The sequence below is a fragment of the Microchirus variegatus genome (genome assembly GCF_963457635.1).
Source record: "Microchirus variegatus genome assembly, chromosome: 3".
Lineage (NCBI taxonomy): Eukaryota > Metazoa > Chordata > Actinopteri > Pleuronectiformes > Soleidae > Microchirus > Microchirus variegatus.
Genome location: NC_139804.1, coordinates 38,078,461 through 38,104,041, shown reverse-complemented (window position 1 = coordinate 38,104,041; position 25,581 = coordinate 38,078,461). Strand labels below are relative to the sequence as shown.

General features: G+C 39.9%; 1 protein-coding gene across 1 annotated transcript in view; it reads left to right on the top strand.

Moving 5' to 3' along the window:
* The window catches only part of LOC310925199 (neurobeachin-like), a gene marked incomplete at both ends in the record, with an annotated part of 330,054 nt that overhangs the window by 289,648 nt on the left and 14,825 nt on the right, over positions 1 to 25,581 (top strand). Inside the window, 6 exons of the mRNA XM_083887081.1 lie at positions 4,305 to 4,457; positions 7,702 to 7,869; positions 18,736 to 18,825; positions 21,385 to 21,562; positions 23,938 to 24,009; positions 24,167 to 24,322. Coding sequence (XP_083743207.1) covers positions 4,305 to 4,457; positions 7,702 to 7,869; positions 18,736 to 18,825; positions 21,385 to 21,562; positions 23,938 to 24,009; positions 24,167 to 24,322 — 817 coding nt within the window. The remainder of the gene's footprint in view (positions 1 to 4,304; positions 4,458 to 7,701; positions 7,870 to 18,735; positions 18,826 to 21,384; positions 21,563 to 23,937; positions 24,010 to 24,166; positions 24,323 to 25,581) is intronic.

The following is a 25,581-nucleotide window of genomic DNA, read 5'->3' as shown; positions in this document are numbered from 1 at the left end:
TAGTAATAGTAGTGGTGGTAATAGTAGTACTAGTGGTGATAGTAGAAGTAATATTGTAATTCTAGTAGTAGTATTATGAATAGTATAAGAAGAAGTAATAGTGGTAATAGTAGCAGTAGTAATAGTAGTAGTATTAATAATAATAATAATAGTAGTAGTAGTAGTAGTAGTAGTGGTGTTATAGTAGGAGTAATTATAGAAATAGTAGTAGTGGTAACAGTAGTATTGTAATTCTAGTAGTAGTAGTATTAATAGTATTAGAAGAAGCAATAGTGGTAATAGTAGCAGTAGTAATAATAGTAGTATTAATAGTAATAGTAGTAGTGGTGTTATTGTAGGAGTAATTGTGGAAATAGTAGTAATAGTAGTATTGTTATTCTAATAGTAGTAGTATTAATAGTATTAGGAGAAGGAATAGTGGTAATAGTAGCAGTAGTAATAGTAGTGGTGTTATAGTAGAAATAGTAGTAGTGGTAACAGTAGTAGTAGTGGTGAAAGTAGAAGTAGTGCTGGTAATAGTAGTAGTGGTAGTATTAATAGTATTAGAAGAAGTAATAGTGGTAATAGTAGCAGTAGTAGTGGTGTTATAGTAGGAGTAATTGTAGAAATAGTAGTAGTGGTAATAGAAGTAGTAATTGTGGTAATAGTAGTAGTAGTGGTGATATTAGAAGTAGTAGTGGTAATAGTAGTAGGGGTAATACTAGTAGTAGTGGTAATTGTAATTATAGTAGTTGTGATAGTAGTAGTAGTAGTAGTAATAGCAGTATTGTAATTATAGTAGTAGTAGTAGAAGTAATATTTGCAATAGTATCAGTAGAAGTATTAGTAATTGTAATAGTAGTAATAGTAGTAGTAGAATAAGTAGTAGTAAATGTAGTAATAGTAATAGGAGTAATAGTAGTAGTAATTCCAGTAGTAGTAGTTGTAATAGTAGTAATAATATTAGTAGTGGTAGTGGTAAAAGTAGTAGTAGTGGTTTAATAGTATAGTAGTAATAGTAATAGTAGTAGTAGTAGTAGTAGTAGTAGTAGGCCGGGCGGCGAATCTGGGTCTTTTTGCTGCGAGGCAACAATGTCATCCACTAATCCACCGTGTGCTCAAATATCACCCGACACAAATTGTATCTGGTGTGAGCGGTTAGTGACACTGGTTTACTGGGTCACACACGGTCAGGTTAAACTGACACAGACAGACTTTTTCTTATTAGCGGTCACATATACACACACACACATACATCTATGTATATATATATAGATATATAGATAGATATATATATATATCTACTTCCTCATATACACACACACACACACACAAACCTGCCAGCACGCTGTCTGAGTGAGTCCAGCAGCTCTGCAGCGGTGACAGATTGTGACGATGGTGTCATTAAGGTGACACAGTGTAAAGCAACGGAGGCTCGTGTGATTGACTTGTTAGTCCATTACGATGCTGTTGCAGAATTAATGGGTGCCATGGGAGGCCGGCTTGAAAAACGGAGCTGGCAGGTTTAACGGCTTGGCAGTGAGTTACGGCGGGAAGTTTACAAACGTAAAGAGGAGGGAAAGTGTGTGTGTGTGTGTGTGTGTGTGTGTGTGTGAGAGAGAGAGATGGAAACAGGAGGGAGGAGGACGGAGGAATGGCTGCTCCGCTCACCTTCCCTGTCGTGTGCGATGGGTGAAAAGTGACCAACAACAGAGACGCGTCGCGGTGTTATCGGCCTGAACCATGTCACAATAACTCGCTCCCAAAAAAAAACCCGGGTGATTTACGACGAGGGGCCTAAAAAAGCCTTGGCGTCTTATTTATCCCACAGGTCATATAAAACTCCAAACTACCACTGAATCTGACAAACACCACGTTCATAAAAAGCACTTTTATAAACTGTGTCCTTCTCCCTCCTTTATAACAGTGCTCTACGAGACAGGACCACATTTAACATGTCCTGTCTCTGTGTGTGTGTGTGTGTGTTCTTAGGACCTTTTCTGTCATAAACGCTGACCTTGTCAGGACCAAAAACCTGCTCCTAATGAGGCATTTCAGAGGATCTGGTTAAGTTTTTAGGGCTTGTGGTTAAGTTAAGGTTAAGGTTAGGCATGAACTGGTGATGGTTAAGGTTCAGTGTAAGACTTTGTTGAGTCTGTCCATATGAATTAAATCCAAGCATTTTCAAAAAGTGAGGACCTTTTAGATGGTCATAATTCATCTTTAAAGTGTTGTTCATGGGTTAGGACCTGGTTTTAGGCTGTGAAAGTGGGGACATTTTCAGAAAGTGAAACAACACGTGTAAATGTGAATGAGGACCAGCCAAACATGGTCCTCATTCACATTTTCAAAAAGCGAGGACATTTTCAGAAAGTGAGGACATGTTTGGCTGGTCCTCATTCACCTTTACACGTGTTGTTCATGGGTTAAGACCTGGTTTTAGGCTGTGAAAATGAGGACATTTTCATAAAGTGAGGACATTTTCATAAAGTGAGGACATTTTCAAAAAGCGAGGTCATTTTCAGAAAGTGTGGACATTTTTGGCTGGTCCTAGTTCACCTTTAAAGTGTTGTTCATGGTTTAAGACCTGGTTTTTGGCTGTGAAAGTAGGGACATTTTCAAAAAGCGTGGACATTTTCAGAAAGTGAAGACATAATCGGAAAGCGAGGACATTTTTGGCTGGTCCTCATTCATCTATAAAGTCTTGTTCATGGTATAAGACCTGGTTTTAGGCTGTGAAAGTGGGGACATTTTCAGAAAGCAAGAACATGGCTGGTCCTCATTCATCTTTAAAGTGTTAATGATATAACCTGGTTTTAGGCTGTGAAAGTGGGGACATTTTCAAAAAGCGTGGACATTTTCAGAAAGTGAAGACATAATTGGAAAGCGAGGACGTTTTTGGCTGGTCCTCATTCATCTATAAAGTCTTGTTCATGGTATAAGACCTGGTTTAGGCTGTGAAAATGAGGACATTTTCATAAAGTGAGGACATTTTCATAAAGTGAGGACATTTTCAAAAAGCGAGGTCATTTTCAGAAAGTGTGGACATTTTTGGCTGGTCCTAGTTCACCTTTAAAGTGTTGTTCATGGTTTAAGACCTGGTTTTTGGCTGTGAAAGTGGGGACATTTTCAAAAAGCGTGGACATTTTCAGAAAGTGAAGACATAATCGGAGAGCGAGGATGTCTTTGGCTGGTCCTCATTCATCTATAAAGTCTTGTTCATGGTATAAGACCTGGTTTTAGGCTGTGAAAGTGGGGACATTTTCAGAAAGCAAGAACATGGCTGGTCCTCATTCATCTTTAAAGTGTTAATGATATGACCTGGTTTTAGGCTGTGAACGTAAGGACATTGTCAGAAAGCGAGGACATTTTCGGAAAGTGAGGACATTTTTGACTGGTCCTCATTTACCTTTAAAGTCTTGTTCATGGTTTAAGACTGAATCTGAATCTGTAGTTGTTGCTACGTTGTGCTAAAATGTTAATACGTGTGGAACATAAGAAGTCTTTCTCCACAAAGAAAAATCTGTGTTGTTGATGTGAGTTTAAAATACTGTTTCAGTGAAAGGTTACGTCCACACCGGTGCGGCGAGTGAGAAACTCCTGGAGGAAAAGTCTCGACTCAACCAAAACTCGGGGGGTTAGAAATGTTTGCTCTCGTCTTCCGTGAGTGGGATCACACCATGCTCTTTTTTTAACCGCGCCGACTTCCTCTCCACTCTGAGGTCACAACCCCATCACAAGAGTCGAGAGAGCGAGGAGAAAACTCACTTCATTTCACACACCTAACACCTTTGCCTGGAATAACTGCACTAGCACCTCTCGCTGTCGACTCCAGGTCCGTTTGTTTTGTTTTCGCTTCACGTCCGCGGGATACAGAACACTTTTCTCCTCGCGGTTGGTTTTTTCATGGGCTGAATTTTTTTTTGAGGGGGGAGGCGTGATCTTGTCAGTTCGCTGTTCAGGCTGCAGGGAAATCAGATTCTTCCTCAAATCAGATCTTCTCTTGCAGAATGTCAGCACTGTTGATCAGATTTGCGTGGCCAGACAAAAGCAATCTATCTGCGTGGGTTTGCTTTGGTAGCAATGCTGCTACACAGCTACGTTAGTTGAGAATGATCGACTTGACTCACCTCGACACGGCACGGTTATTTTGTGTTTCCACTAGCAATAGTACCTGGTAATACTGCTCTGGCGATACTAAACGTGATATACGCAATCGTTCTCTTTGCCGTAAAGACGGCTGATACAAACAATTACATTGTTATCCATGTCTGTCTGAATAAAGGCTGAATTATTAACGTCTCTCTTCTTATATAAACCGTCAGGAGCTGACCCCTGAGTTCTACTACCTCCCAGAGATGTTCGTGAACAGCAGTGGTTACCTGCTGGGGATGAGGGACGACAGGACCATGGTCTGTGACGTGGACTTACCAGCCTGGGCCCAGAAACCTGAAGACCTCGTCAGGATCAACAGGATGGTGAGGTTCAGGTCCATGTAAACCTGTCAATCAAAGACCGAATATCACACACGTTACTGTATTTCCAAGAGATAATCTTTATTTTGTTAGATTTCAGCGTTATTTAACCATGAGGAAAAATCTGTAGCAGTATATACAAGCTTTAGACCGGACAAGGTTACAATTAGTCAAACAGATAAGATAATCCTTTATTTTCAGGAAGTGAGGACTTTTTAAGAAAGCAAGGACTTTGTAAGAAAGTGAGGACATTTTAAGAAAGTGAGGACATTTTAAGAAAGCGAGGACTTTTTAAGAAAGTGAGGACTTTTTAAGTAAGTGAGGACATTTTAAGAAAGTGAGGACTTTTTTAGAAAGTGAGGACTTTTTAAGAAAGTGAGGACTTTTTAAGTAAGTGAGGACATTTTAAGAAAGTGAGGACATTTTAAGAAAGCGAGGACTTTTTAAGTAAGTGAGGACATTTTAGGAAAGTGAGGACTTTTTAAGAAAGTGAGGACTTTTTAAGAAAGCGAGGACTTTTTAAGAAAGCGAGGACTTTTTAAGTAAGTGAGGACATTTTAGGAAAGTGAGGACTTTTTAAGAAAGTGAGGACATTTTAAGAAAGTGAGGACTTTTTAAGAAAGTGAGGACATTTTAAGAAAGTGAGGACTTTTTAAGAAAGGACATTCATAGAAAGCGAGGACTTTTTTAAGGAAGCGAGGACATTTTAAGAAAGTGAGGACTTTTTAAGAAAGTGAGGACATTTTAAGAAGGTGAGGACTTTTTAAGAAAGTGAGGACATTTTCAAAAAGGACATTCATAGAAAGCGAGAACTTTTTAAGAAACGAGGACTTTTTAAGAAAGTGAGGACTTTTTAAGAAAGTGAGGACATTTTCAAAAAGGACATTCATAGAAAGCGAGGGCATTTTCTGAGGTGAGGACATTTTCAAAAAGTGAGGACATTTTCAGACTGTAAGCGAGGAGATTTTCAGAAAGCGAGGACAAAGGCACGAGGACCCAAAAACAACCTCCCATGACCCACCCACAAGTCTCGAGCCAGTGTTTGGTAACCACTGCCATGATGAATATTCCCCTTCCCTAAACGAAGACAATAATCTTCAATCACAAAGCTGTTCAATTTGTCTTCTGCTGCATCTATTGCGTTATTTTGGGGACCACTGTGTTTTTGGGTTTTTTTTTTTTGGATCACGTGTGTGAAAATAAAGCGAGGCCGTCGTAACACGTTTGACCTTTTCAGCTGCTCAGAGTGACAGAGCTGGTCTTTGTGACCTTTCCCCGCGCTGTACCTGTAACACTGCCTCACTGAGCTGAAAGAGGGGAAGAGCGGTGGGAGTCGTGAGGACAAAAGGCTGCGAGTTGTTTGGGGACATGTCTGTATCTCCAAAAACAAGAGGATTAGAGTGGATATTTTCCCGCGGTTGAAGGATGCGTGTGTGATACTGCCCCCGTCTTTTTGTCTTTCTTTTGTTCTCTGAGCCTCACACACTCTTCTATCCTTCCTCTGTTATTTCATTTCTGTCAGGGAAGCTCTCTCTATATGCCTCCCCCTCATTCCCTCCACTCTCCCTCCCTCCCTCCCTCCCTCCCTCCCATCCTCCCATCTTTGCATGTGCCACTTTCAATTGCCGTGATATGCCCTGTGGCAAACTGTGCCTCTGTGTGCTCGAGCAGGCTTTGTCAGTAATGGCTGTTATTCCTGACGCGAGGGGAGGAGTGGAAATTCCTCCAGCAGAGAGTCTTCCACCAGCATGCAAGGGAATTATATTGTCCCATATGGAACAATACATCACACACACACACACACACACTCCTCACTGCACGGCCTCCATATGTATATACATATTTATGTATGCACATGTAATAATTATCAACGTTAAATCCACAACCACAAGAAATCCAGTCCCCCTGTCATTTATCAATGTTGCTCCTGCTCAGGGTTTTATACTGTAGCATCCAACCCATGTCTTTGTCTCCACTACAATAACAGCCGTTTAAAGTGGACAAAGACACCTGATCTGATCTCATTCTTGCCACTAGAGAGCAGAAGTCCCCAAACCTGCGACTTATTATTTCTATACGGTTTTTGCATCATAAATCCATTTATATTGTCAACTATTTATTGTCCCGTAACAAAACGAAGACTTTATATTTTCAAATGATGTCAACTGTCATCATAAGTATTATTACATCAATGTCTTTTTTCTCAAAAAGTGTGACTTTTTTTCATTTGACCGGCCCCTTTAACCCCCTTTTTCCACTTATGGTCCCAGCTCGCCTCGCCTCAGGACGCCACGGTTTAGGTTGGTTTTCCACTAACAAAATAGCACATACTCAACGTGGGCGGAGTCATCACTGCATGAAACTGCCGTGACTTCGTTTTACTCGTGACACGACAACACAAACGAGTGACTTGTAAAGCAGTTGTTTTTCAGTGTAACTGAATCGTTAGAATTTGTTACGTAAAAAATATTTGTTTTACTTCCTGTATGGCCGGAGCGCAGACTCCGTGGAGCTGAAATACAGCGGTAGGGTTTGTGTTGCCGCTCGTCGGTACAGTTCGACATTGTTAGGCTTGATTCTTGTGCTGGATGTCAAGATCGTGACTCTTCCTGTGACGGCACTCCAATCAGTGGCCGATATCGTGCCAGCTCGCCTGGAACCTCCAATAGCGCAAAATAGCCGCATCAAGGCGAGTCGAGGCGAGTCGGTGGAAACGCTACATTATTGACCAAACGAGACAAAGAGTGTGTCAAATTCCCTGTTTGCAGATCAAATCAGTGGTTCCCAAACACTGGGTCTGGACCCACAGATGGGTCACAAGAGATTTGTTTTCCAAAACCTTCAAGTTAAGATTTAAGATTTGTGCACATGGTGCGTGTGCTCCGGGAAGTTTACCAAAGGTCTTTACTGTCAAAGAACAAACACAGTAGCTTTCTCTTGGAGCCAAACACTGGACTTTAAACTAGCAATGGCTTTAGATGCATGAAAATATCTTCAATACTTGCCAATTTTCATAAACTAAAACTAATATAAGATCTTTTGTTTTTAACCTTATTTTCAGAAGCTTTTAGGCGTTTGATGGTGATGTTAATATGTCGTGTTTGTACACAACGGTTGGTTCTGTGTCGTTGAGGTCACTGTTGTGTGGAAGAAGGTACATATCTGTGTTGTGTCTCTGACCGTCTGTGCTGCTGCTGCTGCTGTTGCTGAGCCTCTCACCTCTAATTGCCCCGTTCGCCTCTGACAGGCCCTGGAAAGCGAGTTTGTGTCGTGTCAGCTGCATCAGTGGATTGACCTTATTTTCGGCTACAAGCAGCGAGGCCCGGAGGCGGTGCGCGCCCTCAACGTCTTCCACTACCTGACGTACGAGGGCTCGGTCAACCTGGACGCTATCACTGACCCTTCGCTCAGAGAGGTACCACACACACACACACACACACACACACACACACACACACACACAGTACTTAAGTACAACATTCACATATCTGTACTTTGTTATTTATATTTCTAGCAACGTTTACTTCTACTCCACTACATTTCCTCTATATATTTGTTTTAGTAACTATATTTGTTACTACCAAATAAAACCAGAAGAAGAGGAGTTGGTATTATGGTCTGTATTTATATAGAGCTTTTCGAGTTGAAAAAGTGATTTCAACTTCTATCTATCTATCTATCTATCTATCTATCTATCTATCTATCTATCTATCTATCTATCTATCTATCTATCTATCTATCTATCTATCTATCTATCTATCTATCTATCTCGTTGAAAACTCACTAGCAACTCTAACTGTCGTTGAGAGCTAGTTGGATAGATAGCATATATAGCTAGATCTATCTATCTATCTATCTATCTATCTATCTATCTATCTATCTATCTATCTATCTATCTATCTATCTATCTATCTATCTATCTATCTATCTATCTATCTATCTATCGTTGATCGCTCACTAGCTACTCTAGCTATCATAGTTGGATAGATCTGGTAACATACTAGTACTTTTAATAAGGTACTTTATACTGCACACACATATTCATACACACATCCACTCTTCCTCCCTTGTTCAGCATCGGCGTAACTTCCTGTCTCTTATTTGTCCTGGCATGCTGCTCCAGCTCATCCATGTCACGCACCTGTCAATCACAGATTATGTCATGCACATGTAACGTGTGAGCGTGTTGCGAGGAGACGCTGACTCATCGGGTTTGCGTTGGTATTGGCGTGTTTCTGTGATGACCTGACGCTGGAGCACATCTTTCTACGATCCAGTCTTCACATGACATAATCGTATCCATGACAGGCTTAAACAGATACAGTATTATAACACATCATTACATCAGGTTTGTTTTCTCCAAGAGCCAAATTATGTCAAGCACGGAAGCCACAAACATAACAAACATTCTTATGCCACTTTATTAGGTACAGCACACATGGTATTTACAAAGTGCCTCTCACTGGTGTGATCTACGTCTGGTTTTCCCAATCTTTAGGGGTGGTGATCCACTTTTTAAAGATGACCCACATTGGAAAATCTGAGATTATTTTGTGCATAATGTTACTATGTAAGAGTACGAGGGTCACATGTAAAAAAATTAAAAATAGATTAAACAAACAAACATTTCAAGATCAAGATTAAAGTCAGAATTCTGACTTTTTCTTTTTTATTAATTTATTATTATTATTATTATTATTATTATAAATATAATTTATTATTTATTTTTAAAACATATACACAAATCAAAGCTAAGGTTGGGGAAATTTTGGGGACCCAAAATATATTTCCTACAACCCATATGTGGGTCCCGACCCAGTGTTTGGGAAATATGGGCCTAAACTAAACTAAACTAAACTAAACTATACTTTGAGAAACGTGCATAATTTCTTGTTTCTTTGAGAGGGAAACAGGACTTTTAGTGATTCAGGCACATAATGACCAAAATGACTTCACTGCAGGAACAGGTTTAGTTTTCCAGTTACTGTACTTTCTCAGAAGGTTCTATTAAACGTGAAATGATCCAACTGTTGCTTTATTCAATTTTAAACTTTATTTTACTCAATGTAAACACACAAGGTTATACTTAATATCACAGGGAGAAAACCAAATATCCATCTGTGACGTGGATGTGAAGGCTCATCTTAATTAGCGCTCATCACATCAGCCATAATTAGCCGAGCCTGTATTGTTCTCCTGCACAAACGCATCGGCGTGTCACAAAAGTGAACTGGGCGTAATTAGTGAGTCCGAGTCGCGACTAACTAACTGTACACTGTCGTCTCTCAGTGAGACAAGTAAAAAAAATCAAAGTCCAAACATCACATTAAACCACCATCAGGCACATGATGAAAACCAAACCTAAGATTCTGGCAATTAGATCAGCCAAATCTTCTGCAGGTGATTTGCATAGTGGTCACTTGATAAATAAAGGCGCCGCTGGAAGTGACAGTATATAAATGAGTTGTTTTGCAGACAGCAGATGGTGAATATCACAGGGAGGAACGACCAGCTCGCCACAATGCACACCAGCTGCTGCCGTCTCTGCTCCGCCTTTTTCCACCGCAATTAAGCTATTCAGCAGCGCCACAGTCGAGCTAATAGAAATTCAATTAATGAGAAGAGAAACAAGAGGAGTCTCTCCCTCGTCTATTGAGCCGCTGACCTCTGGTGATTGATCCAAGAGCTCAGTCACATCCATTGATCTGATTACAGTCTTTGAGCGTACGTGAAGCCGATTTCCTACGCAGTGAAGTCTGGACTAAAACAATGATGAGCCATGGTGCAGTCCATCTAAATCTGAAGTCGGAACCAGAAGTGATGGTCACTGCTGAGCTGAAGGTGTTCCAGTAAAAAACATGGATGCAAGCGCATCTCTGGCTCTGGACATAATTAGCAAAGCTAAAGCAGTCGATCAGTATTTTGCGAACACGGACAGACAGTTAGACAATTAACTCAGTTGATGTTTTTGTTAGCATAGCTGGATGGATATCTAAACAATCTTTCAACTTTAGATATCTATCTAAATATGCTAACTAGCTAGCTACCTCTAACACTATCTCTATCTATCTATCTATCTATCTATCTATCTATCTATCTATCTATCTTACTAGCTTTAGATAGATAGATAGATAGATAGATAGATAGATAGATAGATAGATAGATAGATAGATAGATAGATAGATAGATAGATAGATAGCATATTTACATAAACCTCTAGCTAGCTAGCACAGATAGATGAGAGCTTGCTAACTTCTGATAGATAGATAGATAGATAGATAGATAGATAGATAGATAGATAGATAGATAGATAGATAGATAGATAGATAGATAATTTATCTATCTAGCTATATGCTTGCTGTCCAACTAGCTATCAACGATAGTTAGAGTAGCTAGTGAGCTATCAATGATAGATAGATAGATAGATAGATAGATAGATAGATAGATAGATAGATAGATAGATAGATAGATAGATAGATAGATAGATAGATAGATAGATAGATGTCAAACCACCACTGTACCACCACTGCTCTGATGCCACACAGGTCGACCTGTGAGTGACCTGTCTGAGTCACTGAGGTGAAACATTGGAATGATGCCCGGCCGACGTCAGCTGCGTTTTGCTGAAAATGTGTCATTTGACTGCGGGCTATTGATTCACTCTGGGCCTGTCAGGTGAAAAATGCAGATCTGGCATTAGTCACGACAATTAAGCCATTGGAAATGTCAAGACATTGGAGGTCATGAGAGATGAGTTTTGTGGCGTGTGTCAGCTGGAGAAGAGGTAAATGACATTCTCCACCTCCTCCTCCCCGACTCTGTGACGCGGCGCTGGGCCGGCGGACGAGAGCGCGGTGACAGTTGTGCCAGTGACAGTTGTGCCGGCACAGCGGTGGATCAGCGGTCCTTGGCTGTGATGCTTCTCCTGACAGTCGTCTCTGATGGAGAAACATGCCAACAGCTCCTGGATTCAGACCCTGCTGTGCCTCTCAGAAGTAAACAGACAAATTATTTATCAGTGGCGCTCTGTTTCTCCTCCTCTGAATAAAGCGAGGCCACTTTGAACGGATTTCACCTTGATATTCTCTCAGTGATGAGACACAAGGGTTTAAATGTTTGACCCTGATGATAGTTAATGATGATATTCAGCGGATATCGTCTGTGACGATCACTGCAGATACATACTGTGGTTCACATGTCAACTCCTGAGCTGTCAGTCAGGAAAAACCCTCAGGGCAATTCTTTGTTATTACTTAAGCATTTTTACCTGCCACTTTATTAAGTACACCTGTTTAAGCTTATTTAAATGACTGAACATGACATAGTTGTTGGTCTGAGGATTTCAGGAACTCATAATAAATTGCCATATGAAAAATGGAGATAGTCTTCCACCAGGGGGAAACTCTGCTGGTTGCAAAAACAACACATTTTGAATGAAAGTTGATTTACAACGTTGATAGACATTTTTCTGAGGAGTTAATGGTCTCGTCACTAGTTCTATCTCTTATATAATCCTTATGTTCGGATTTAAAAACATCCCAGTTATGTGATTGACAGCTGGTGTCGTCCAATAGGACTTTCCAATTTCAACAACTGAAATTTAGCACTAAATTTAACAAATCTTGACACGTGAAATTGAGAGTGTGTTCTGCAACCAGAAAACTATGTCACTTTCTTATACAGTCGAGTAGAGGAACAGCAACAGGACAATGCATTCACTAATACGAAGACTGGAATGTTATGTTTAAATTGGATTCTGTGGGGAAAACAAAGGTTATGTCAATTATGCCTTGTTGGTGCCAGAGGTCAGATGAGAATGAAAAAAAAACGGTTCTAGCTAAACTCAAATAACAACTTCCTTGAATTTACCTGTATCCCTGCACAACCCTGTCATTTCCTTGAGATTCTGACAGAGAACATTTAACTACACCAGATCCTCAGCTGAAAACAAAGAAGGGCTGAGCTTTTGAAGTAAGAGTCTCTTGAACTTTCTGCCAAAGGAAATCTGACAAGCGGAGTCAGTAGCTTCCTTTAAATCAAAACCTGTTCTTTTATCGTTCTGCATTTCCAGATTTCACCAAATTTCTAGTTTGTAACTTTATTTATTTGTTTTATTATACTCTTATTCTTTTCCAATTTTGCTGTTGTGTTTCTGTTTCTATTTTGTGGTTTTTAACCACTGGGTAGTAGGGATGCAACGGTATTCGTTTAATTATTTATTTTTCAATGCAATATTGCCTTTGCTAGTCTGAGCAGTTTTATATTAAGATATCGAAAACGTACCGATACCGTGGCCCCAAATCCGTGATACATACCGAACCGTGGGAAAACCGTACCATTGCATCCCTACTGGGTAGTGATTACACACTGTAAAGTGCACAATTAGTTCGTATCTGTACGTAATAAAGTGACAGGTAAATGTAAAAAAAAACGCTTATCGTTAAACAAATTTCACAGGAAAATTATAATTAGCGCGGTTATAGAATTACATGAATGTTTGTGAGGTTTGTTTGCTTTCAAGCACTTGAGTGAAGCAATTTGCTGTGTGTAATCTGTGGCATCTGTCAGGAGGCGAAAGGTGAAGCAGCGTCATGTTTGTAGCTACCACCGCTGAGCTCAGGTGTCGCGACTCAGCGTGATCCCACGCCGCTTAGCGGGTCAACGCAGGGCCGTGTCTGCGTTCTGTCTGACAGCGTTGTTTTGTCGCTGCGTTGCATGAGTGCACCTGGAGGGAGGAAGCCGCAGACGCTCACCTCTGAAGCCGAGGACTAGGACGACGCGCCGGCGTTATGATGGATGTTTGGTGTTCACACCTGAGCAAGACATTCATCGCTGGAAGGCGAGATCCTCCAGATGGCGTTGGCTGATAAGTGACACTTATCAGCCAAAAAGCAGAGCCCGAAGTGACTCAAATTAATGAACTGCCTCTTTAAGTGCTTGCCGTCTCACACTGAGATGGAGATAAGTTTCTGACACACCTCGGCGAGGATTAGTGTCGAGGCACCTGAGGGATATTGACATGTTTTGATCGTCTTGCGGACGAACATGTTCTTGAGTTAACCTTGGACGAGTCGGTCCATTTCCCCTCAGACATGTCTTATATAGAGTAACTTATTAAAGGTATACTTGAGTAAAAGTACAAGTATATTACCAGAGAATGATTCAGGTAGTAGTAGGAGCTAGGAGTTATCTCTGAAGCTATCAAGCTATCATCTAGAGACATCAACCTAAATATGCTAGCTATCCAACTAGCTAGATCTAGCAAGATAGCGAGTTTGGAGCATATTTATATGTATAGATGATAGCGGGGTCGTACCTATGTTCCCCGGGTCCTATGTTCCCCGCTTTGTATGTGACCGGGGAACATAGGACCCTTTCTCTAACCCTAATCCTAACCCTACCCTTTTTCAAAAAAAGGGTCCTATGTTCCCCTGTCACATACAAAGTGGACCTTTTTTGGGAAAAACGGGGAACATAGGACCTGGGGAACATAGGTACGACCCCGATGATAGCTTGCTAGCTTAAGATAGATAGATAGATAGATAGATAGATAGATAGATAGATAGATAGATAGATAGATAGATAGATAGATAGATAGATAGATAATTTATATATATAACTATATACAAATCTATCTATCAGAAGCTAGCAAGCTCTCATCTATCTGTGCTAGCTAGCTAGAGGTTTATCGAACTATGCTAACTCGCTATCTACCAACTAGCATGTCTCTAGCTAGCTATCACTATCTACATCAGCTAGCTAGATATCTTTCAAAATATTCTATATATCTATCTAGCAAGATAGCTAGTTAGGATAGCGAGCATATTTAGATCTATCGATGATAGCTTACTAGCGATAGATAGATAGATAGATAGATAGATAGATAGATAGATAGATAGATAGATAGATAGATAGATAGATAGATAGATAGATAGAGGGACGGACGGACGGACAGACAGACAGACAGACCATCAATATTATTGCTAGCTAGCATATTTAGCAGTCTTAAGGGATACTTGAGTAAAAGAATCTCACCAGAGAATGACTTTGGAAGAAGTCACCTTTTATAAAAGTATAGTAAAAATCCTGCCCTCACTCACTCTGTAAGTAATCGCGGGTTGTTGAAGGTTGTCTGGTGACTTCCAAACAGGGACATGCAGCAGTGCAGTGCAGTTTTTCCTCCGGTAACATAATCAAAACAAGGAATATGCTGATGTTTTCCACATGGCCTCCTCAGACTCAGACTCTTTATGATCTCCGTATCAAATGTCTTGATTGGAGCAGACATTTTGACCCTCACCTCAAACCTAACCTTAAATAGCCACAGTGTCAGTCGCTTGTTACTTGACAGACTGTGCTGTAAAAGAAATGACTGGCTAACACATAATGGTTACCAAATGTGCTCAGATTTAAACTTTCACTGCTCCACAACTTGTGGGGAAGGAGCCTTTTTTGGCGTTGTAGAGGATGGGAGGCGACCAGCGGGGGCAGCGCAGGTGGCCTGTACCAGTGGTGCTGTGATACACAAGGAATGTGTGTGTGTGTGTCTATCTTTTCTTTTAATGTGTGAGGGGGTTGTCATCCCCCCAATTGTGCTGTGCATGTGCAAAGTATGACTAGTTCAACATCTAGTTGAAACCATTTCCAGCTTGTTTAGGGTTTTTAAATAAAATAGTATGATGTTATGTTTGTAATAGTTTTGATTTTACGCTTTGTTTTAGTAGTTATTCTTTTAATATAGACGTTTGTATGATATCTTTAGTTTTACTAAGCTACTTATTCTTTCAAAATGTTGTGGTTTTTAACCTCTGTGCTTTTTAGTATTTAGTAAGAATTGGTGAGTGAGTTCTATTCGTACACAGTGAAAAGGAACGTGCATGGGAGTTAGTTGTCCTCTGTACCTAATAAAGTGGCAGGTTAGTGTAAACCCCCCCCCAAAAAACAACACTTTTCTTAAACAAATTTCACAGGAAAACAATAATAGTGCGGTTATACAATTACATGAATGGTTTGTTAGGTTTGTTTACAGTCTTTTCATGTGTTTGTGTGGTTTCAAGCACTTAAGGAAGGCAATTTGCTGTGTGTAATCAGTGGCATCTGTCAGGAGGCGAAAGGTAATCTTAGCATAATCTTTTGTTTTGTTACTTATTCTCATCAGATAAATACATGTTTTTATGTTGTCTCTCTCTCTGTTATTCTTCATGAATAAAACAAGCGTTTTTAAAATTAGCTTTGGTTGTAGTGGTATAACAGGTGCTATTGTGCACTTGTACTATGCAGTTGAAAACAAAAGATGAAAAGATCACTTCCGGTCACCCTGGCTTTCATAATAAGAGCCCCTGACCTCGGCCTTTTACTACTTCCTACACAAATCTTTTGCCATAACTATTAACAATAAAAAATAGTTGTTATTCGTGTAAAATAAAATACATGTTTTTACGTCTTTCATTGTACTAGATAACTCCGTAAAAATAAAATGCACGATTTAGTCAATTGCAGTAACAGGAATTAGTCACAGTTTGCACAATGAATAAATTAATAAATGAAATCAGATTTCCTGAAATAGCTTGGCAATACAAATGCTTAACAGTCACGTTCTTGTAATAATAAAATACATGTTTTGATGATGTTTTTCATTGTATTGTGTAGTGTATAGTGTGTAGTATATAATGTTAGCTTGCTAGCTTGGCTACTAAGTAAGCTTCTTACAAGGAGTTATAAAGCGCAAAACAAAAAAAGCAAATTAAACAAATAAAAAAAAAACATAATTTTGTTACATAATAATGACGGTAAAGTTTTTTTTTAGTTTTTTTTCTAAATTGAACTGAAATTCAGGACCAGTTGTCCACATGGAGACCAAAACCATGTCCTAATGAGGCAGAATCTCACTTCCGAGGAACTGGTTTATGGTTAGGGTTAGGATGTGAATTGTGGTTAGTTTAAGGTAAGCATTAGACATCAACTGGTGATGGTTATGGTTAAGGTTAGGGATAATGTTTTGTTTAGGCTGTCAAAATGAATGGAAGTGCATTCGTGCATGTGTGGTCACTACAGTGGACCACACCACGCACACTGACCTGTCCTGTTTCGGCATCACCTCTGAACTTACCATGCAGCGACTCTCGCCGTGGCATGTGCCGCCCGGTGGGTGTTTTTGATGGCGAGTGGTGTGTACAGGCGGAGGGAGGGAAGTGAAGGACTCGTCACCGCGGCGGTGAGCAGGGCGGGTGGAAGGCTGAGCGATGTATGTTCCATTGTGCACAGTGGCATTGACGGACGTCTACAAGCTCCCCTCTGATGGTGGAAGTGGCTCCAGTCACATCAATCACTCCTGCTGTGGAATGCCCCACTTTCAGTCAAGCTCGGCAGCTTGTACCACTTCTTCTTTTTTTTTTTTTTTTTTATCTTTTCCTTTTTCCTTCACTCACGCTGGATGAAAAAAAAGAAAAATCTTTTGTCTGTTTAAGTGGGCGTTTTTCTAATTTTAGCACTTGCTTGATTCATCCAGTGTTGCATTGTTGTTGTTGTTTTTTTGTTTTTTTTATCAGTCTCAGTCATCCAGACCCGTCGTTTACGATTAATAATCCACACTTCATCGAGACAACAGACGCTCATTAGTGAGTGGAAATAAAGGAAAAGTACCATTGTACTGAATTAAATGTGCTATAAACCAATCAATGTCCCATCGTTTAACGTCCCTGTGACATTAAAATCAACATTTTAGCTTCAATCACATACATGTTGCCTGAAATGTTATGTATACGCCCATACACAACCAAATATAAGTCCTCGCTATCTTCAGCTTTCAGCAGTGCTGTCGTTAAATACACCAGACTCCTCTGTTAAAGGTGCTTTTTGTAATAAATCTAAATCAACTGGCCATAAAATCCTCCTAATATGTCACAGAGACTCAGGAATAATGTTCATATAACAAACTGAACTCACCAACAACAACAGTACAGACAAAATATTTGCATTAAAAACAATATATTTTGCAGACTGCAAATCATGTTTATGTTTTGAAATCATGTTTTGGCATGTGGCGCCACCTACCGCCGTCTACCCATCATTGCAGTCAGTAGAGTCTCAGCTGCCGAACAACCACGGGTTGCCAGTTACGTCTGAAAACGAAACCTAAAAGACCTCTGTATTTTGAATTTGAATGTAGTAACAGTTTTTGTACATAATGGCACCTTTAATGGAACCTTCTGAGAGGTAATTGTAAGTACAAGTGGAGTTATTTTTGGCTATTATTTGCGTACGTAACTGAAACTGTTTCCTCCTCAGAGCAACAACAAGAAATTAGACACGTTTCTCAAAGTGTATTTCCTAAATCATATTCTTTATGAAGGCAGGAGGAAAAGCCAACAGACTTTGACAAAGCACCGTTATTTGGTTATTAGACCCATTTTCCCCCCAAACACTGGGTCGGGATCCACAGATGGGTCGTGGGAGGTATTTTTCGGGTCCCCAAACTAATTTTTCAGAGCTTTCCCCGAACTTTGAGTTAAGATTTTGTGTGTATGTGCCCAAAAGTACTTATACCAAATATACCTTCATACTCACAGGACATGTTCTGGCTCCTTTATGGTTAAAATAAGTCAGACATTTTGTAGCTTTGGTGTTCAAGGGTTTAAAATAAAGAATTATTATTATTATATTTTTTTTCTCTTTCACCTTGTATCTAGACACAAACCAAATCCTCCTCTCAGGGAGAGATGCTCACTCTTACAAGGTAACACAAATCACTGTGTGTGTGTTTTTATTTGTGTGTGTGTGTGCGTGCATACTTTTGCCTTTGTTTCAAACACAATAACATTTATATATATAAAAAAAAGCAGGGCCGGTCTGCTGCAGTCCTCACTGGATGTCACTCCAGGTTAGCGTCTGTGCAGCAGCAGAACACCACACCCCCCCCCTCCCCGCCCTCTGCGCCTGGAAATGGGAATGGTTAACTGAAGCATGTTAATAGGAAAAGGCTTGTCTCTTCCATACTAACACTTGGATGACTCTGCAGGGTCTGAAGGGGGGAGTGTGTGTGTGTGTGTGGGGGGGGGGGGGAGGAGGACTGAGGCGATTTGGAGTGTGCACCCTTCTTCTTCTTTTTTTTTTTTACCACCTCCTCCCCCCCCTCTGCAGAGGCACGGCTGAGTTAGGATTTGCTTGCATTGTCAAGTAACGCATTGACCCATCACTTTGATGCATATTGACTGTGACAGCCTCTCTCTCTCTCTCTCTCTCTCTCTGTGTGTGTCTCTCTCTCTCTCTCTCTCTCCTGCAGGCCACAGAGGCTCAGATCCAGAGGTTTGGACAGACGCCATCTCAGTTGCTTATCGAGCCACATCCTCCACGCAGCTCTGCCATGCACCTGGTGAGAGCAACGAGCATTCTGGGGGGAAAAAAAATAAGAAATACCCTGCACCTCTGGTCATTGTGTGTGTGTGTGTAGCAGTTTGTGTGTGTAGCAGTTTGTGTGTGCCTGCACAAACGTGGATGATATTCCCCGAGAACGTCAACTTGAGACGACGTCCCCGCTAATTTATCACTTCTATTCCACTTGAATCCACTTCTCTTTTTTTTTTATGGCACAAAATAAATATTTCAGAAGTCTTACCTCATGTAGGTCACACACACACACACACACACACACACACACACACACACACACACACACACACACACACACACACACACACACACGCACATTTTCCCAGAGCCAGTTGTCTGCACTGTTTTATAGCTGCTGTGTAAAGGGAAGAGTGCTCCCTACTGGCCTAGTCGCTCCTGTCTCTCTCTTCAACGTCTAATCCATGTAATGGCCAGAGCCGCCTTCATTACCCCCCCCCCCCCCCACACACACACACACACGGCTCTCCTACAAAGAAAAGTTTGTAAGGTTGATTCCCCTGTGACCCTTTATACATATAGTATATATATGTATATATTCATATATATACTTGCAATTCTCTGCCTTTTGCAACAGACGTGAAATATTTCCATCCACTTCTGACCTGAGAGCAGTTCAGCATGTTGTCAGCGTCTATTTCACTGCTACACGCACACACTTACACGTGGTTAGAGAGGAAAATGTCAGAGAACTGTAGCCATTAGTGGTTAAAATGGGAACTGCAACCCTAAATCAAAATATTAGAGTCAGGGAGGTCAAGGTGGGTCTTACCCACTTATGCCCACTGTGTTTATACATGTATATGTAACTGTAGATTATTTAGTATTCGAGTGTTGTTTTTTGTCCATGAAATGATGATGTTCCCAAGATGGAGCAAAGAAACCAGACGTATTCTGAGAAATCAGAGAAACTGGAAACTCTCAAACCAAATAATTGATTATCTAAATAGTTGACAATTCTTTTCAGTAATGGAGGAATTGTTTTAGCCCTACATCACTTTTACAGTGTTCTTTGAACACTCTTAGAAATTAGAAAGGTTTTCAAGGGTTTTCTAATTTATCCAATAGCCTTCTAACGCGATTAGCAAACACACAATGTACAATTAGAACACGCTTAGAAATAAGGTTTTTCAAGGGTTCTTGGTAACACTAAAGGTTCCAGTAAGAACCATTCAGAGAACCCTTTAAAACCCCTTTCCTGAATAAAGGGTTTTAAAAGGGTTCTTGGTGGAACCTTTATAAAAAAGTTCTACCTGGAGTCAAAAAGGGTTCTCCTATGAGGACAACCTGAAGAACCTTATATTGTTCTACTTAGCACTTTTATTTCTAAGAGTGAAGGTTCTCGTAATCTCTGAATATGTTAAAACGATGACGAACACTGAACAGGCGGCAAAAACTTAATCGAAGAATATTTTAATCTTGCAATATTAACTATAATTTAGTTATACTAGAACTAACTAGAACTGATAATATCCATAGCTTAATGTATCGTTTGTTGCTGAAATAACCATGTTTTTGTGAGGACAGTGAAGAAGTGTAGGCGTTTATAAGATTGAGCAGAAGTTTCTCATTTTTTATTCTTACTTATCTGCAGTTGTCTGTTAAATATGAGCCAAAATAAATGTATTCATTCCGTCTCAGTCGTCCCGGTCATCGTTATATTCGATAGATAGCTGTTAGCAACTGGACGGTTTTTGCTTGAGTTATGTTTAAACTTAACTCAAACCTTCACTTGTTATTATTACTATTAGAGCTATTAGAATCTGGAGTGAACCTGCAACCCTCTGGTTACAAGCCCAATTCCCTTACTTTCATCCACAGGCTGCCTTATGTGACAATAATGGACCGTTTTTAGTTTCGGTAACTGAAAAAGCAAACATTTTTTAAAAAAATGAACAGGTTGCACCATTGTTATCAGAGAAGCCAACATCTAAATTTGGATATAAATTAATGCTTTGAGGATAAACTGCTTGAACAGGGTCCAACAGCAAAAGAAAACAGACATTTAAAACTAAACAGAAAAACACAACACGGCATCACTGAAAACATCAACAATTGGTTTTACAATGTTCAAAGCAATTCAAATAAATGATGACATAGGACGGACACAGTTTAAAATAAATACACAGCGTCTGTTATAAATGATGTGAAGAGGATGAAAATCTGATTTGGATACATTCTGGTAATCACTGTCAGCTTCAGCCATTATATTATTATCATAATTTTATTTCTTTCATCTGTGATGGTCATTCTGTGACTTGATAAATTAAATTGTTGTTGAAATGAAGTAAAAACATGTGTTTATGCTTCTCTGTGAATCAAACTGAATCTTTCTGCGTGTTTATCATCTCACATGTACAACCTCCTTAAAAACCCTCATCTGACTGTTGTGTCCAGAGGCTAAAGTTCCTTGTGTCTGATCCCAGTTTTTATTTCCTCACACACTAATGACCTCTCTCCATTCTTCTTCTCCTCCATTCTTCTTCTCCTCCCTCCATCATTCCACATGTTATCCTCTCCATAGAGTCCTCTCATGTTCAAGGACCAGATGCAGCAGGACGTCATCATGGTGCTGAAGTTTCCCTTCAATTCCCCGGTGACACACGTGGCCGCCAACACTCTGCCGCACCTCCTCGTACCCGCTGTGGTCACCATCACCTGCAGTCGCCTCTTTGCCGTCAACAGGTGGCACAACACTGTCGGTGAGCGGGCGAGCGTTGACACCATATTTTATACATTTACCACCATAACCTGTCATTTAAAAACAAAAAAACATAATTCTCAAACAGTGTAACAAATATTCTCCCAAAAAGAAATGACCGTGACTCATATAACTAATTTGACATGTTTGTTAGCATAGCTAGGTGGAAAACCAAACCTTTCAACTTTAGATATCTATCTAAATATGCTAACTGGCTAGCTACCTCTACCGCTATCTCTCTAGCTAGCCAACTCTATCTAACTAGCCTATCTATCTGTGCTGGCTAGCTAGAGATCTATCTATCTATCTATCTATCTATCTATCTATCTATCTATCTATCTATCTATCTATCTATCTATCTATCTATCTATCTATCTATCTATCTATCTATCTATCTATCTATCTATCTATCTATCTATCTATCTATCTATCTATCTATCTATCACAAGCTAGCAAGCTCTCATCTAGATAGATACTAGATTATCTAGCTAGCTGGAGGTTTATGTAAATATGCTAACTAGCTATCTACCCACTAGCATGTCTCTAGTTAGCTAGCATGTATCGACACCAGCTATAGATATGCTATCTATCTATCTATCTATCTATCTATCTATCTATCTATCTATCTATCTATCTATCTATCTATCTATCTATCTATCTATCTATCTATCTATCTATCTATCTATCTAGCAAGATAGCTAGTTAGGATAGCAAGTATATTTAGATAGATGATAGCTTGCTAGCTTCAGATAGATAGATAGATAGATAGATAGATAGATAGATAGATAGATAGATAGATAGATAGATAGATAGATAGATAGATAGATGTTTCCCCTGATTATTTTTCTACAAAACAACGTTGTACAGCAGATGCTCATCCAGAGGGGAATTTGAAATCCCTTCATCCCACAATAATGGAGCTGTATCCATGCAGCCATGTCTGAGGCTGTAGCACCTCCCAGGTAAAGCCACCGCGAGTGTTTCCACATGTTCCTTCTCCAGACATGTGTGAACAACATTACACACAGAGTCGCTCCCCGAGAATCAGCCTCACCTCAGGGTCACGGGGCCAAAGCAATGCTTACTGGGAAATTAGGGCCACAACTGCACCACATTCTCCTCACACGTCTCCATCTGTCACTATAGAAACACACCGAGCTCAGAGAGCAAAGAGCCGGTTCTGTGTGGCTGCTCCGGCTGTTGCCGCTCTAATGAACACAGCTGCAGAACCTTCTCCATCCTGTCGCAGAGGGAAGGGAAATGTGCTTTGGCTTTTTCAGAATAATGAAGATAATAAGGCCTCCATATTTTCAGGCATGTTGCTGTTTCAAAAAAGCGGCTCCAGATCCTCACATGCATGGATGAAATGTCTCCATTTAGTTTGACACAGTGAGGGGAAAAAAAAACAATAATATGTGAAACAGATGGAAATCTTTGTGATGGAAGAGATTATGAATGAATTTGGTTCTGAAAAAGGGAACAGGTGTGTGTGTGTGTGTGTGTGTGTGTGTGTGTGTGTGTGTGTGTGTGTGTGTGTGTGTGTGTGTGTGTGTGTGTGTGTGTAAAATTATAATTTTTTCTTGAAGTCTGTCATCATCCATGCACCGGAACATTTCTCAATTTTGAGACATATCACCAGTAAATGTGTTCTTAATTCATCATAATGAGGACAACCTGTTTTCTTCCTCTGCCAACCAGGGCCGGCCCAAGCCTTTATGGGGCCCTAAGCAGAATTCTGAGATTAAAGAAAAATTCGGAATTCTGAGATTAAAGAAAAAGTTTGAATTAAAAAAAAAGTCAGCATTCTTAGATTAAAGAAAAATTCAGAATTCTGAGATTAATGAAATGGTTAAAATTCAAAGAAAAAGTCTGAATTCTGATATTGAAGTTAGAATTCTGAGATTAAAGAACAATTCTGAATTCTGAGATAAAAGAAAAATGTTGAAGTCTGAGATTAAAGTCAGAATTCTGAAATTAAGGAAAACATCAGAATTTTGAGATTAAAGAATACCGTTTTTGTTTTTTGTGGCCTTATACTCTTCCATATTCATAACACATGTTACAACATTAAGTGTATTTGCTCAAGGACACATATAGACTAACAGAGCCAGGAATCAAACCCACAATCAATCCCAAAGCTTCACTTTTTTAAAACTTTTACTTTTACTAAGTACATTTAATATCAAATGAAATGACTTTTGATACTTAAGTACAGTAAATGTCACACACTTTAAGACTTTTGCTTTAAATGTCATATTATTAAAAGAGAAAGTGACCAAAGTAATTTTCTGGTAACATACTTGTACTTTTAGTCAAGTATCCCTTTAAGGTACTTTATACAAGACTGTGTATATTTATGTATGAGTCTCTGTCCAGGTCTCAGAGGAGCACCAGGTTATTCTCTGGAACAGGCTCATCACTTACCAATAGAGATGGATTCTCTGGTCGGTGAGTAAACGTCAAATTCCTTTGAATGGTGCAAAAAAAAGAAATCTGTCCTTTTTCCTTTTTTTTTTTTGCTGCTGTCGCTGAAAGGATCTTCATTAGTTATTGACACTCTGTTTTGTTTTGTTTTTTCTCGTCATCCTTTTTTTTTCCTCCACAGCCAACAGCAGTGGAAGCAACAAGCGTCAGATCACAGACTTAGTGGACCAGAGCATCCAAATCACCACACACTGTTTTGTGGTGACAGCTGACAACCGCTACATCCTGGTGTGCGGCTTCTGGGACAAGAGCTTTCGTGTGTACTCCTCCGAGACAGGTAGGTTACAGTGTAAACTCTGCTTCCTGTAGAGGTGTGTGTGTGTGTGTGTGTGTGTGTGTGTGTGTGCGCTGATGTGTGGAGGACTGAGCACCGTGGTGGGGTAATACAGTAGTGTCACTGCTCTCTCCTGACAAGCCTTGGTGGGGGAAAAAAAAAACACAATAAAAAAAGAAACAGGGATGACTGTGTTATCATACAGTGGAACATACTGTCATGTTAAAAACAAACATTTTATTGATGATTACGGGTTAAGGAGTGTTCAATTAGCAACACAATGAATCTGAGGAGTCAGATGACGTTTAAAAGGAAGAGGAAATAACGTTTTCGTTTATTTAGAGTGCCTGCTTAGCAATGCAAAGCAAGGAGAACTCCGTAGAGTTCATCAATAGGTCTTTATCACATCACAGTTGGTTCCCTGAAAGTAACCATCGAAAAGCGCAGAAGCAATTCATCTATTCCTACTTCTGGTTATTACTCTAAACATGACTGCCAGTTATAGCTGGACAACTTTGCTCTCTAATCTCTTAAAATGTCCAAACTGGAGAAAGGATATAAGTTCTTCAATGAGAATTTTATCTCGCAGTCGGAGGCCTAGTCATGGTCAGTAGCAGGTTCCTGAGCCTCATCGACTGTAGGCTGTTCGTCCTCTTCATCCACTGCGGAGCTGCTAGCATTAGCCTCTTCGCCTACTCCAAAGGTGAATTCCAATTCCTTGCTTAATCCTCAATCTTAACCCTCAATCTCAAAAATGTTCTCCCTCTAGTGCAAGTTCTGTCCCGATTCTCAGAAAAATTAAGTTAAGGGGCGAGTTTAAGGGCTGTATCGCCCTCAATATTGAGATTTTCAGAGACCACCCTTGGGAGCAAGGGCTACCCAGAATGCATTGCGTGTTTTCACCTAACAAAGATGGCGCCTAAAGCAGTGAAACGAGTGCGATACAAATGAAGTATTTTCTTTGTTAATAGAGATATAAAAATGATCTTAGTTTAGGCCCATATTATGGATTACTGACGTCATTGTTGCCTAACATTTATTTTTATTTGACCATCTTTTGTCAATAGTCGGCCGGTGTGGTTTACTTTTCAATAAGTCGTGGTGTGTGGTAACTGTCAGCTGAATATTTGTATGAGTATCATCTTATAACTAACTGACAACCTAATAACTTGACTGACAAACGGATCAGAATAAATAATCCTGACGTAAATGTCTTCTTCTTCTTCTTCCTTTTTGGAGTTGACAGACTGGACGCAGCTTTG